Source organism: Alosa pseudoharengus, unplaced genomic scaffold (genome assembly GCF_046254945.1).
Source record: "Alosa pseudoharengus isolate Yale_2024_CS ecotype anadromous, Long Island Sound unplaced genomic scaffold, YU_APseudo_1.1 YU_APseudo_1.1_scf_10, whole genome shotgun sequence".
Classification (NCBI taxonomy): domain Eukaryota; kingdom Metazoa; phylum Chordata; class Actinopteri; order Clupeiformes; family Clupeidae; genus Alosa; species Alosa pseudoharengus.
The window spans coordinates 12,648,304-12,663,363 of record NW_027468565.1 but is presented as its reverse complement, the minus strand read 5'-3'; the positions used below and the strand labels follow the sequence as shown (position 1 = coordinate 12,663,363).

The following is a 15,060-nucleotide window of genomic DNA, read 5'->3' as shown; positions in this document are numbered from 1 at the left end:
ACATTAATTCAGGGGAAGTTACTGCAGAGCTGCACTTTAAATCCATAGCTCTGCTTCGAGGTTTAAGAACGTTTGAAGCTGCCCAGAAATTAGAGCAGGGTTTTAACAGTTCACAACATTAGCATGGGCGACATATTAAGCTTTCTCCACAGGTATGACATAACTGACTTCTGACTTATAAATGCTACTGTGGTATAGCTTGGCGGGACAGACAAGAAAGCGGACCAACAAGCTGGCTGTCGGCTGGCCATATATGGGACACTTACTTCCCCCACAGCTTCTTGATGCCCCTCTGTGTTTTCCTGTGTTCTGGGGAGACAGGCGACTGCTGGCCCGAGTCCCTTCCAGATGACAGGGGGGAGAGGTCAGACAGCGTTGAGTCATCCGCCCTCTCTGTCTTTCCTGAGACAGGCCAGGCCACAGGCAGGGGAATCAACAACAGCAACAGAGAAAAGAAACATGACGTGAGTTAGTCTGTAGTCTGGAAGAAAAGGTTGGTTGGTTGCCTTTATTTGGTCTGACGCGAAGAGCCCACACAAAATACGCACCGGCTCCGAAAAGATCAAGCCTTCCCCTTGAGCCTGAATCAAATGTTAGCAAGGAAGTGAAAAAGTAAAAAATGAAGTAAAACACAGGAAATAAAGATTATTAGCACAAGTCATGAGACAAAGGCATGAGAAAATCAGAATTCGATTCAATTACCAACCAAGGCCAAACAAATCAGATAAGAGGTTAAACTACAAGCCAATTCAAAGGGGATCTGGGGGGAAACTCCGGCTCTGATCTCCATTTTGATATACAGCTGTTAAGATCCAGCTCCAGCTGGGACTACCCATGTGGACACATGCAGCCTCACATGACACCAGTTTAGGAATTCAAAGCACTCGTGCTCAAACAAATTTGTGTCTAATTTGGGCTTAGGGGCCGCGCTGGAGATAGGAGGGTGTAAAGTATTAGCGATGTGCAGGAGACAAGCTTAATCTCAGCCTCCTCTGGGCTTCACGGCTTTTAAACCTCCAGCTCCACTTTTTACTCAGGAGAACGAGGGAAGAAAAAACATGAGGGAAGAAGAATGGAAAGAATGAAGGAAAAAAGAAAGAAAAAAAAGTGTGGGAAAAAAAGAGAGTGAGAAAGAGAGAGAGAAAGAGTGAAAGAAAGAAAGAGAAGGAGAGCATCTTTAATCCATGATGACAAACAGAGGATGCTGAGGGTGTTTGCCCTTTTTTTTATATCCCCCTGTGAGAGTACGATACCTAAAGCTGGAGCACTCGCACTCCGGCAGCGGTCTTCACCCCCCGAGCGCAAGCAGACGGAGGAGAGATGAGCCAGAGCACAGGCGGCACAGCCACCGCCGCAGAGACAGTAGCCACAGCAGAGGTGCAGGCAGAGGCAGCAGTGTCAGCAGCAGCAGTGTCAGCCATAGCGAGAGGAGGGTTAGTGTAGAGGTTAGCCAGGACAAACGGTTAGCGCATGCAACCAGCCCGACAGTCAAGGATAGAGAGTGTGTGATGCTGTGTGACAGCATTGATTTAGAAGTGTGTAATTACTGTACTGTACTGGCATGCTAAAAGCATTAGAAATATATATACAACATTATATATATATAACATTCTGTGTTGCAGGCTGTAGTTTAATTCGGGTGGTTAAAGAGGGTCAGCAGCAGACTGGGCACTCACTAAGGTTGAACTGGCTGTCCTCACTCTCGTCCGGTGACAGCTGCAGAGGTGAAGAGTACTTCTCTCTCTCTCCATTCTGTTCTGCATTCCGTCTGGACAGCTTGCCCGGCAGAGTCCGGTATTTGTTATTATCTGCATGCTGGTTCTGCGTGTGAGGAAAACACAGGATATTGACATGTACAAACCAGAGAAGAAAATGTTTTAGTTAAGTAAGCTATGTAAGCTAAGCTAAGTTTTAGCTACTTTCACATGCAGTGTGTTATTTATAAACCTTGTTGGGTATAGATATAGATTATACATTTGGTTACACATGGTGAGTAATGCAACATGCATTTTTACATTAAAAAACTTTCAAACCATTTAGATTGTATTGGGTCTTAGTTTTTTAATACTACTGGATAGGACAGAGGCTGTGATGCCAGCAATGCAGCACCAGCAATGGTGATGTCACCATTGGTTAAGGACCAGGGGTTAGGCGGGAAAAAGTACCTGCAGAACAGGTTCTATTGGCTGCCCCACAACATGCTTGCGGAAGCAAAAGAAAGCACATGAAAGAAAGAGAGCACATACACTAAGTTAGACTAATCAGAGGGACATTCATTACAAGCACACATCTCACATAGTTTCTAAAAATAGGAGCTTTTCACCGACCGAGAGTTAGGCAGGTTAATTCTATGGCATGTTTCTGAGATAACGCAAGGGAAATTGAAAGGAGAGTTTCTTAAGGTCCTCTATGACAGCACCTTAGCCACCAAGAGTAAACGCCCCAGGCAAGTTTAGACGTGCCTCCCGGAAATAAAACGATTGTGTGTGTCCCTGGTGAACACTAAAATGCCAAAGAAGCCCAAATGGCAAACCCAGCAAAATGTTTCCAACCTTGTGTACAGATCCGCTCTGCAGCTCTTCCAGACTGGAGGACAGGAGCCGTGGCCTGGAGAAAACAAAACACAGTGCTGGTCATGCCAAAACTGATCCAGAAACAGTACTGTGCTTGGAGTGCATGTCTTTTCCCTGAGTTAGCAGCGGCAGCAGGCTAGAGCTGTGTATACGGGGTGGCCCCTACCTAGCAGCTGCGACATCAGTGAAATGTGATGTGACAGGCTTAGCTCAACAGGAAGCGTTGCTCGGGGGGATGTAGTTGTGTAAGGAGGGGACATTGGATTGACAGGGTCATCTCCATTTCCTTAGGTGGGTGGTTCATTAAATGCACCACTCAACCACTCTGCACTTAAAAAAAAAAACCTAGACCAACGTGTGAAGTGAAGCACCACATACCGATCGACTTGCCACTGTCCGTTGTGGTAGCTAATGCTGCTAGGTGATATTGTGGATTCCATGGCTATCTGGAAGCTACGGCAGCTGTGGAAAATAAAAGAAATGTGTAAGAAAAGTACAAATAGCACCCCCTCCCCCCCAATATAAACTAAGATATATACAGTACCGTAATTTCCCCAACTGTTAGCAGCGGGTTATACATTGATTTTGCTAAATTTCTTCAGCTATGAGGTTAATACACGGGCAGTTAATATGGTATTAATATGGTTTTGTTTATTTTAACTTGCATAAAACACTGTCCTGCGGCTTATACACAATGCGGCTAATACACAGGAAATCACTATATATACTGTAGGCCTATATTAGTTGGTATATTAATTACACATTAACGCATAATGTATTATGTAATTTATTAATACACACTTTATATATACATTAATACATATACATATATACATTAAATGTGCAATATGACCATCAACTCAACAACCGTAAGATGACATCAGCAAAATATGCAGTGGTATCTTAATTCCAGAGCTGTACATTAAACGTGGGATGTTGCGTCAAAGCATGGTCAACATATATAGTGCAAACCTTGCACAGGGGTTGGGTCAATACATCTTTTTGCACGTATGCTTACTGTACATTCTCAGACTCTCTGTGGACCCCACCTATACCCATGCTGCCCTCAATACCCAGGGCCCTCCAGGATATGTAGTTTCTAACTTCCCAGTCTATGCACATTTGGAGCTAGACATTTGGAACAGATGACATTTCTGCTTGGCCTTATTTACCTGGAGTCCATGTCCTTCTGGAGGCACATGGGAGAGACCAGCAGGGGAGACGAGCCTCTGGAGGACATCTGTGCAGAGAGAGAGAGGGAGAGAGAGAGAGAGAGAGACAGAAAGGGAGAGAGAGAGAGAAGGAGAGAGGGAGAGAGAGAAAGGGACAGAGACAAAGAGAAGAGAGAGGGAGAGAGAGGGAGTGAGAAAGAGAGATAGGGAGAGAGAGTGAGAGAGAGGGAGAGAGAGAGCAAGTGAGGCAGAAAGCCACCTGAGACTCCTGCCATGTGTTCCCTTTCTCCTCCTCACAACAAACAGCAGAAGGGATTTGGGCTTCGTCGCTCTTATTCCTAATTTGCCCACAGGTAAAACAAACAAAGTATATCACATGACTACCTTCATCACCCACATACGCCTCGAATACACATACAATATGTGCACACAGATCTTCAAGTATAACAGCATTAATACGTTCTTCCTCACAGAATTTGTGTGAATTCCCACAGAAGTATAAAAGAACACACTGCAAGTAATTATATTAATAAACACTAAAACCTAGTCCTGGACTAAAATAAAACTTCAATCTCCATTGAAAAAAGTGCCATGTGTCTTTAATGACCCTGGTGGTCAGTGCAGGCTATGTGGTGATCAGAGAGGAGCAGCCCTGTGGTGGCGTCGGGCGGCTCTAACACTGAGAGGGCCTGACAGCGGGCGGGGGGCAACAACGCAGCCCCGTCGGCCTCACCTCCGATCTCATGATGTCCGAGTGAGCTTTGTGCGTCAGGGCCCTCATCTTCAGACTCCCACTCAGCTCCTCCTCGCTGCTCCCACACAGCAGCTTGTCATTGGACACTGAGAGCAAGAGAAGTAGAAGAGAGGGGGGAAGAGAAAGGGCAGCGTTAGCACTGGTTAGTCACGACCCTCATCAGGACAGGACTGTGTGTCATGAATGCAGAACACGCACTTCAGGGTCGGGGCACTTCAAAGGGCTCGCTGGTGGCCAAAGAGAAATCTCTCACACGCACACACACACACACACACTCACACACACACACACACTCACACACACACACACACACACACACACACACACACACACACACACACCCACAGAGGCCTGTTTATGCCCTGGCTGTTGTGTATTTCTGCTGGTGGGTCATTCATGCACCCTCATGCTGGCTGAGACTTCAGTATTTACATGATAAAACCACTGAATGCATGGCCCTTGAGTTCTGCATTAGGAATCATCAAGTGGTAGCATGTCTTAATCCACTAGCCCACTGATAACTGAGATCCTCTAGACTAACCTATTTAATTGAATATAGTTTAAACTCAAGTAAATCTTTTTTATTCCTTAATGCTGGTGGAAAGAGTTGAACTTAAATTCTCTGCTTCATCTGTCTGCCCTGAGCTTTGAACATACAGTAAATGATTAGACAGTCTGCCAGTCAATAGGGAAACACTATGAGCGTGTAACAGCAGTTAAAGACATAGAAAGACAGGACGGGGATGTCTACCTTGTGAGAGGGCCATCACATCCTTCATCTTGCGGTACTGACCCAAGAGAGTGGTGAGCTCGTCAATATGGCGGTCCTGAGGAGGATAGTGAGATGTTGAGACAACGCTTAGTAACATCATGATGTGACATCACATCAGTCTTCCAGTAGTTGATTTCCTTAAATACTTGAATAAAAAAAACCTTCTAACCTTCTCGTCATTGGCAGCTAACAGGGATTCCATTCCTATTTTCAGACGCTGGAGCTCTTGATCTGCAGGCGAAAGGTAAAAAAGTGTCAGGGGTCGCTTATCACAGGCTCAGTCCCTGCCTCAGTCATTGCAAGCACCTCATGCTTAATCACCCCTAAGCACACTATGTGGATACTGTTTTAGACTTGATTTAGATTTAGTGTTATTTAGTATAATTTGTATTTTAGTATATTCTTTATCTTCTACTGTCCTTATTGCTTAGTTGTGTTTTTTATATTATATACTTTTATTACTTTTTCTGCTGTTAGTGAATGTTGGGTGTGATGTCTGTATGCTACGGAGACCTTGAATTTCCCCTTGGGGATCAATAAAGTATCTATCTATCTATCTATCTATCTATCTATCTATCTATCTATCTATCTATTTATCTATCTATCTAGAAACTTCTGTAACTGAAGTGAGTGCATGGGAGTGAGTTTAGAGGCGGTTTGAGTCTCTTCTGTGCAGAGCAGCCATGCATGTGATGGCCAGTCTCCTGTGTCTAAATGGCAAAAGTTCACACGCTCTGCTGGAAAAGGAGCGATGGATGGATGGATGGATGGATAGATGGATGGATGATAAAAGAAAAAGAGAGGGAGGGAGGCTAGAGAGGAGGAATGGTATTTATTTCCGCTCCACTTTTCCCGCCAGGATGTCACATCTTTTTCGACAAACTTTTCTCTCAAGTCGGGGGATTTTAAAGGTCATCCCCCTCTAAGTAGCAGATCTCTTCCTTCTTTTCATCACCGATGACCAAAACTTCATCCAACACCTCCTCACGTGTGCATGAACATCATTAGTATAGCAATGATGAGTCCCTTGTCGAGGACGAGGGGGAAAGCGTTCCCCAGTGGCCAGCGGATTAGACGTGTGATTAGGCTCATGCAGGGGGACGGGAAGGAGGGTGTGGTGAACGGGACCCCAAGACGGAGGGCCCACGTGGCTGTGAAACATGTCCTCTGTCTCTGTCTGTAACTCTGTCTCTCTCTCTCTCTGTGTGTGTGTGTGTGTGTGTGTGTGTGTGTGTGTGTGTGTGTGTGCATGGTTCAGAGGGAGGTTCATGTTCATAGATTACAGAGAGTCCGAGTCTGAGGGGGCTGAGCGTGCTAACTTGGCCTCTGCAGGGGAGACCATGCGGATCTGTCAGTTTGTGCCCACACATCCACTGTCTCTCTAAGACACACAAACACACACCAACACATGCGTAAACATTTCACAAGCATAAACATACACATGCACACAAACACACACACATTGGACATATTTTCATTTGCACACACACACACACACACACACACACAAACACACAAACACACACACACACAAACACACACACACACAAGCACACTAACACGTGCTTGGGCCTGCAGCTGCTGGTGATGAAATGGGTGTGACAGACATGACAGAGCGCCAGCGTGGATTAGGCTGCGTGACGGCGAGGTAGTGACAACACCAGGAAGGGGGAAGGGGGGGGGGGGGGGGTGCGGGGGTGGCGGCTGAGGAATGGACACCGCAGGGAGCTCTGAAAGGCTTACATTTGTCTTTCAGCTTTCTCCTGTACACATCCTCTGTGTCGGGGGGGGGGGGCAGAGGGCCCAGAGAAGGCAAAGGATAGAAAGGGGGAAAGACAGAAAGAGAAGAGAGAGAAAGAGAAAGAGAAAGAGAGAGAGAAAGAGAGAGAGCGAGAGAGAGAGAGAGAAGCACACATTGTTACAGACCATTTCTCACCCGACACAAACACATGCAAAGTGACCCAAAGTGGCTGCGTGAGACACGTGTTTAGTTGCATTCCGCCACCATGCTAACCGGTCCCCAAGCTGTGCCTGAGAAGGGTCAGGGGGGATTCAAAGTGGCTACCTCGCTCCGTGACGTCGTTGCCCAGCATTCCACGGGCCATCAGCTGGCTCTGCAGGCACTCGATCTCCGAGTCCTTGGAGGACAGGAGCTGCTTCAGCTCCGAAATCTCCGTCTGGGTGGGGAACAAGACCACAGTCTCATATCAGCACAAACAACAACAACCTACTTAATAAAAAACTATTTTTTTCCTCATGTTTTTTTCTCCCTAGTTTGATGTTATTTCTCTGACTATGGAAATGGCACAGCTGGGTGTGATCTAATAAGCCCATGGTGCGATTGGTGATTTGAGTGTGTTTGAGTGACGGGGGTCTGAAAGGTGAGGAACACTTCTGACAGGCACAAGACGAGGTCAGCCAAAGGTTCTGGAGATGGGAGATGCAATGGACAGAGGTAAAGAGATGGACACTTGTGCAGTGTGCCAAGGATGATGATTGACACCTTAGAGTCATACCACACACACACACACACACACACACACATGCGTGTGCGCGCACACACACACACTCAAAATGCATAGCCTACAGCTAACATACATCAAGCTACAACCAGCAGTGGGGATTCCTTCAGCCAGTGGACACATGATGAAGGATGCAGCGACAGGCCCGGATGACACAAGCAATGCATGTGAAACCAGGGACCAGTGCTCAACTGAAGCTGCCTCTGGCAATCCCTGTTTGTTTGTGTGTATGTATGTGTGTGTGTCTGTGTGTGCGTGTGTGGACATGTAGAGTACATTTATGGTTTACTATATGAGACATGAGTATACTGTGTGTAGATGTCCGCAATGCATATATTTTCTTTCGAAAGAAAGATGAATGGATGAAAGACTTTTGAGTTCCTTGGATAGCTGTAGTCAGTTCACATACAGAAATGCATGCTCAGAAACAAACATGTGCCCACACACACACTCACAGACACACACACACACACACACACACACACACACACACACACACACACACACACACACACACACACACACACACACACTCCATTCGCTGGTGCAGAAATCATTCCTTGAATAACCCAAAAGCACTGAAGCATGTTAGATTCCTGTATCGTTAACTCTGGAGGAATTGAGGAGTAATAGAGCGCTGTCTTTCTGAGTTAATCTCAACAGCGTGGCTCTCTCTCTCTCTCTCTCATCCTCCCGCCTACTCTCTCAAACTATTGTATTTCTTTTTATATGGAGGTCTTGAAGAAGAACTACTCTCTCCTGTTTCTATGACTTTATCATAAAAACAAATCTTTTCTGGGTGTACAAGCACCACACAGCAACTGACAGTATCCCAGACCAGTGGGTGACATCTCTCCAGAAAAAAAAAAAACCAGAAAGTCACAAAACGAATGGAGAGAAGGCAAATGGGATTCCAGAAGTAGATGGTGCCCAATGCAGAATGGGGAAGGCTGCAGAGCATTATCGGAATGGTTGAACATGTGGCTGAAGACAAGAATGGAGAACACGGATGGAGGAGAATGTGGACAACGAGGAGGAGGAGGAGGAGGAGGAGGAAGAAGAAGAAGAGGCACCTGAGCCGTCCGACAGCGCTCCTCCCAGTGCTGCCGCTCGGCCTGAGTCTGCTCGACTGTGAGCTTCAGACTCGACAGCTTGGTCATGAGCGACTGGTAACACACATGGAGAGAGTAAGAGATAGACAGCTACAGAAGAGAGAGAGAGAGAGAACATGCAAGGGACACAGAGAGAGAGAGAAAGAGAGTAAATGAGAAAGGAGACAAACGGAGATAGAGAGCCAAACGAATGCTGAAAGAAAGAGGAATTGTGATCACTTCCCCACAAAGTGGCCCCTTGTCTAACAAAAGGAAAACGAATGTTAATATGCTTTGGTCAGTCTGTAAATGCTGATATTAATAGACATATGCACATTGGTAAAGATATGTAATGGTGTCATGATGAGTGGCAGTGAAACCGTTGATTTAATCTACTGCGATGACGGGTTGATGTGTGGTGGGCTCCGCACTGCTCTACCTTAGTGGCCTTCAGCTTCCTCTCGTACTGGCTCTTCTCCCCCTCCAGCTCGTCCACTTTAAACTTGAGCAGACGCAGCTCCTGCACCAGGGCCTGCAAAGGGCACAGAGACAACAAGTCAGACACACCAACACTGACCGCAGCGCAGGCCCCATCAGGTTCCTCCTGCTTCATTGTCTTTCTTGGTTTTGGAATATTAATATATATATGCAGGTATTACAGTTTATACCTCAAACATGAATATTTATTTGTTTGAATAAGCACATTTGAATTTGTTTGAATAAACATAAATATTGATTTATTTGAATACTCCTTTTAGGAAAAAATGTAGATCCAATAGAAACATATAGGTTTTATACAAAAGGGAGATCTACTGCTTGTAAACCAGATTAAGAGAGACATCACAAAAGCCGTCTACTCCCAGAAGTAGCACCATTCTATAAGGTTTAAAACAGCACCAAAAGACAGAGATTTTAGGTTGTTCTACAGAGTTTTTTTTTACTTTCCTAAGGCATCCCGACACCGTACAGTTAAAAACATGGAAAGGTGAGAGTGTGAAACACCTGGAAATGACGATGTTCGGTCAGTATTCAACAACACATTAGACACAGCACACCCTCCTCACCACAGACCATCACGAGTGCTCAGGCAGTCAGTCGGTCAGTCAGTGAGGGCGTCGCCCATCACATTACACACAGACATGCCCACTCATCCAACTAGACAGAACTAGATTAATAGAACACTACAGCTCCAAGGAAATACACCAAAAGACATCACAAGGGAAATAAAATGCCTCCAACCCCCCCCCCCCAAACCCCATCCGCAATGAAAAGAGTTAGTGTCAGAATACATGCAGAGAGACCCCGACACTGTGAGTTAAAGCAATTAGGTCAAACACAAAGGCTGAGTTAGCGGCAGAGCTAACACCACGCGGCCCTGCTGAGTTGCCACTCTGACGCAGGCAGGCAGACACCACCAGCACAGCTGCAAGGGAAACAAGCCGTTGAAATGTTAGGAGCCTCTGGAGGGAAAAGGAGGGAGAGTGTGGCTCTCAGTGGAGAGGAAGTTTCAAGAGCGGAAGAGACACAGTCAACAGTGTGTGTAGGCAGATGTGCTTGTGTGTGTGTGTGTGTGTGTGTGTGTGTGTCCGTACAGCGCAGCGGCCAGCGTTCTCTCCTCTACAGTGACAGCAGTCGTCGGGGTCAGGGCCGCCCAGCAGGCCAAGGCTGGGGCTCTGGCCGTGGGGCTCACGGGCGCCAGCCTCCCCCTGGCCCTCCAGAGCCCGCTTCTCCTGGATGCGAGTACTGATCTCCTCCTGAAACTTACACATCTGCTCCTGGAGCTCGCTAATCAGATTTACCACAGACTGGGAGAAAGGAAGGAGAGAGAGAGAGGGAGAGAGGGAGGGAGCAGAAAGAAAGAAAGAAAAGAAAGAAAGAAAGGGGAAAACAAAGAATCAAGCAGGTGAAAATAATGGGATGAGTCTATGTAGCAGAATCTAGCAGAATGCAGAGATGTGTTGAAAATATGGGTTAAATTATTTAGTTGTGAGTTATACTGTTGACTCTAAAATAACCCAAAAGTATTTATTATAGATTAGATCATAGATCTATAGATCTCATAGATCACCTTTAGGCATAGTCTGATACACAATGTCTCCCTGAAAATAATACATGTTTTAAAATAATATTCAGAACATTTTAAAACATTGCAAATACGTTGGGTTGGGTTGCTTTTACTGTTGTTGCATTAACACTGCCAGAGGGCAGCTACAGTAAAGCGGCCAACCTACTTTGCAAGTCCTCTAAGTGCCAATGTGAAAAGTAGTTTGTCCGTGAGCCAGGATGCTGCCCCTTCTAACAAGGGTTAATTTGAGACCACTGGAGATTTAGGACGAAGCACAGCCAATGAGCATTGAACGTGACAACAAGACCCTGAAAATTCAGACCAATTAATTCCCCCTCCAGTGAAGGGAGGCCAGCCGCACGAAGGACCACTTGTGTTGTTTATTCAAGGATAGCCCAAATAAATCTCTGGGACTAACTCTACAAGGAGTGACACAAATGCTGGGACTGTGAAGCATCTGTACTTTAGGAAGCCTCATACGATATCCCCTGCTGAGCTTATGTGTGATGATATGACACATGTCTCCTCTTCCTTCCACACACACACACACACACACACACACACACACACACACACACACACACACACACACACACACACACACACACACACACACACACACACAAACACACAGACCCCCACCTAAATATAACCGGCCACCCCAGGTTGTGCAGGCACAGGGAGATGTTGGCGGTGAAAGTGCCTTGCGCCTGTGGTATGTTCAAAGTGAGTGCCTGCCATTCCGTGGCGTGGAGCGGAGCCGAACAGTTGTCACTGCTGGGGGACAGTGTTTGTTGATGAAACAAATGTGGCCCGGGCTCGGTTACCACGACGCCCACGTCTGCAAAGCCTCCGTGCGGATGAAGGGGGGGGGGGGGGGGATGTTGGGGTCGGGGGAGGGGATTTATGGGTAAGAGGTGAAGAAGGTTGACCCATGCGGTGTGCGCACCACCATGTTCTAACTGAAGACTTCCCGTCTGGTGCATGGAGTAGGTTTCACTGCTCCTCCTGCCAATGCAGGCCTTTTATAAATATTTACAGTACACTATAAATATTTTACAAATTGAACTCTGCATTAACAAATAACATGATCTATGTGTTTGTAAAGTTTCCCCTGAGTTGCCTCTGGTCCTCTTTATTTATGAAATATAATCTGCTGCAGACATGACAGAAGATTATACGATATGCATACAATTGAAAAAGGTAGAGATCTGAGAAGGATTTCTATGTTAGCTGTTTTTATTCATTAAAATATAATGAGGGGTTGCATGTTATGCCCATTCACATTTACTGAGCTGTCTGTCAAATCCACTCATGTGCTGTAGGCCTTGACCATGCTTTTGTGTGGCTAATTTCCTCCCATGCTTATCGCCTCCCCTTTCTCTCTCTTCCTCCCTCTCTCTGTTGCTCTCTCCCCCCCCCACTCTCTCTCTCCATCTCCCTCTCTCTCTCTCTCTCTCTCTCTCCCAGCCCTCCTCTCTCTGCCCTTTGGGCTAACCGCTGTGTTGTGTGTGAGTCTGTGTGACGTGGAGGACCCTGTGTTTCCACAACAGTAAATCAGGTTCATTTTAAACAGAGCCAGATACTCTCTGGCTCTGTATTACAGCGACAATAAAAAAAAAAGAGTGGGGGAAGAAGAGTCAGAAGGAGGAGAAGAGGGGGAGGGAAAGAAAGAGAAAGAGAGAGTGAGTGAGAGAGAGAAGGCTTGAGCAATTCAGTAAGACCTAGAGCAATTTTTTTAGTGAGTTTAAGAAATTAAGCTGTCCCTTTCTCTCTCTCTCCTCTTGCTCTCTCTCTCTCTCTCTCCCTCCCTCCCTTGCTCACACACACTCTGCCTAACAGCATGCATGCTTCGGCAGTACTGCTCATTATTTGAGCGACTAAGTCGAGCTGCCATGCCTACCCTGCAGTCCTGCAGATCTCGGGCGGCGTGCGTAATTAGCTGGACTGCCGCATATATGGCATATAGCTGCCAGGAAAGAGGAAGGGCCGCCATCTCGTCGTTGCATCAACTTGTTTAGGGAAAACCTTACTCACTCCAATTCCGATGCTCACCACACCCACGCAACGTTCGGAACAAAATCTGATTAGCGTGGGAGAGTTGTATCGTCCACTGTGTAGGCCAGCGAGGAATTAGAGAGGACCTTGTGTACACATAGCTTAGGGTATTGAGCTGTTATCCTTTATATATAGAATGATAAATTGGATGTAGACACAGCATGTTGGTAGGTGGTCTCATGATGACAGCTTGTCGAGACCCTATGGAAAACACTGGGTAGTGGCAGAATGTTGACAGGCAGGACCCTGGTCAGGTGTGCCTTTGATGGGAAGTTTTTTTATTGGCATCTTTACAGCCCTTACTGGGGGTTTGGGGGTGGAGGCTGGATGTTTGATCCTCCTCTGGGTCCCTGCGGTCTGTGAGGACCCCCTGCTGTCCCACACGGAGGGCACTGAGGTTTTACTGCAGCTTTGACAACTCCACACTCCCACACACACACACACACACAAACAAACAGTCACACACACACACACACACACACACACACACACACACACACACACACACACACACACACACACACACACACACACAGCCCAATGTCACCCTGACCCGGGGCACCTCTGCGCGTGTCACCAGCCACAACCGATGGCCCGTGAATTGATTTACACACGTCATACGCTCTGGAGGTGAAAAAAAAAGCTTTGTTTGACAGGTGGGTGAATCATTGTGTTTACACAACCTGGGCTTAACTGATTTCCTCAGAAGTTATAAAGCAACCCCACACAGTAATGCCACAAAATCGTCTACAACACCAACAACCGGTTGCAATCTCCTGGTCACACATCATGTGGCATTGGCTGAGCTTCAGAGGAGACAGGTGCAACTTAAGGGCACCAGAACTGCTGCTAGAACATACAGGAGTTATTTATGACAAACCCTGTCTGACAGTCTTCTTCATTGAGAGTTCTTTGATACAACAGAGGTGAAATTCATGGTTTTGGATCAACATGTACAGTAGCTTAAATCAAGAGGTAAAAATACAATTAATTGATGCTGCATTAAGAAGTCAATCAAAAAGGTTTAGGAAGAGTTTCAGAAGTGCTATTTCACAATGGTGATACACAATGTATGCTAATAAAAATGCTGCTTCAACTTATGTTGGCCACGTGTGAAACAGGGGAAAAAATATTGTGGTTGGGTACTAGCCTGGAATTTCCCATGCTGCCTTACGTGCGCGATTTTATTCACGCTGCTAGGCAGCCTGGATTCCATGGACTTCGTTTTCACCTCAACGAAGGAACCAATCACAGAACGGAGGGGGGGCAGCAAGACGATGACAACACACCGAAGCCGTTATGAGCTACGTACAGACGCATTTGATAGACATTCGTAGCGCCCAATAAACGGCTCTGGGCATTCGTAAACCACGTTTCAAATACGAGAAAATTAATGTCTAGTTCCCAGACCCCATCTCAATGAGATGGGGTTTGGTGTTAGCCAGGCTATTTGGGTACAGGAATAACATGTGAATTTCAAAGTCCTATCATTGCAGATCCTTTGTATTGTTCACAGTATTGTACTGTGCTAAAGCAGTCCCATCCCATCTCTTACAGCATAACATATCCATGTGCAAAGACTTGCAGAAGTCACTGAAAACAAAACTACAAAGCCTGAGTTATTGGAATCCGTCTAAACTAACGCAGCTGTTGAAACAAAGGGTGGGACAAAACAACCCACCCCTACACTGGAGAAAGAAAAAGCCCCTGAAAGTCTGCAGACTCCTCTGAGACCCCCCCCCCCCCCCTCCTTACAGTACCCCTCGGTCTCCGCTCCAGCCTGACCCGGCCGCTTACGGCCGTCCATTGCTACATTACCTCGGCTTTGTGCTGCCTGTCGTCGCCGTTGGCCGGGCTCTGCGGTTCCTCCTCCATGCCCACCAGCTTCAGTTTCAGATAGGAAACCTCATCCATGAGATCCAGTTTCTGCGTCTCCAAAGAAGTCCGGCTCAGCAACTCCTGGGCCACACACACACACAAACACACGCGCACACACACACACACACACACACACACACCCCACACACACACAGAGACAGACACACACACACAG

The 15,060-nt window shown here is 46.5% G+C and overlaps 1 protein-coding gene across 6 annotated transcripts in view; it reads right to left on the bottom strand.

Annotated features, from left to right (window-relative positions):
• ppfibp2b (PPFIA binding protein 2b) overlaps positions 1 to 15,060 on the bottom strand; it is a 49,867-nt gene that overhangs the window by 8,003 nt on the left and 26,804 nt on the right. For 3 of the 6 annotated variants that reach the window (XM_076263810.1, XM_076263829.1, XM_076263838.1), the window contains 15 exons: positions 14,826 to 14,966; positions 10,477 to 10,689; positions 9,324 to 9,416; positions 7,337 to 7,448; positions 7,015 to 7,047; positions 5,441 to 5,502; positions 5,251 to 5,326; positions 4,479 to 4,585; positions 3,746 to 3,813; positions 2,952 to 3,035; positions 2,553 to 2,607; positions 2,166 to 2,201; positions 1,677 to 1,821; positions 549 to 581; positions 267 to 402 (listed from right to left, as the gene is read on the bottom strand). In XM_076263810.1, coding sequence (XP_076119925.1) covers positions 267 to 402; positions 549 to 581; positions 1,677 to 1,821; positions 2,166 to 2,201; positions 2,553 to 2,607; positions 2,952 to 3,035; positions 3,746 to 3,813; positions 4,479 to 4,585; positions 5,251 to 5,326; positions 5,441 to 5,502; positions 7,015 to 7,047; positions 7,337 to 7,448; positions 9,324 to 9,416; positions 10,477 to 10,689; positions 14,826 to 14,966 — 1,394 coding nt within the window. The remainder of the gene's footprint in view (positions 1 to 266; positions 403 to 548; positions 582 to 1,676; positions 1,822 to 2,165; positions 2,202 to 2,552; positions 2,608 to 2,951; positions 3,036 to 3,745; positions 3,814 to 4,478; positions 4,586 to 5,250; positions 5,327 to 5,440; positions 5,503 to 7,014; positions 7,048 to 7,336; positions 7,449 to 9,323; positions 9,417 to 10,476; positions 10,690 to 14,825; positions 14,967 to 15,060) is intronic. The other 3 variants (XM_076263819.1, XM_076263857.1, XM_076263848.1) reach the window with 3 other exon arrangements.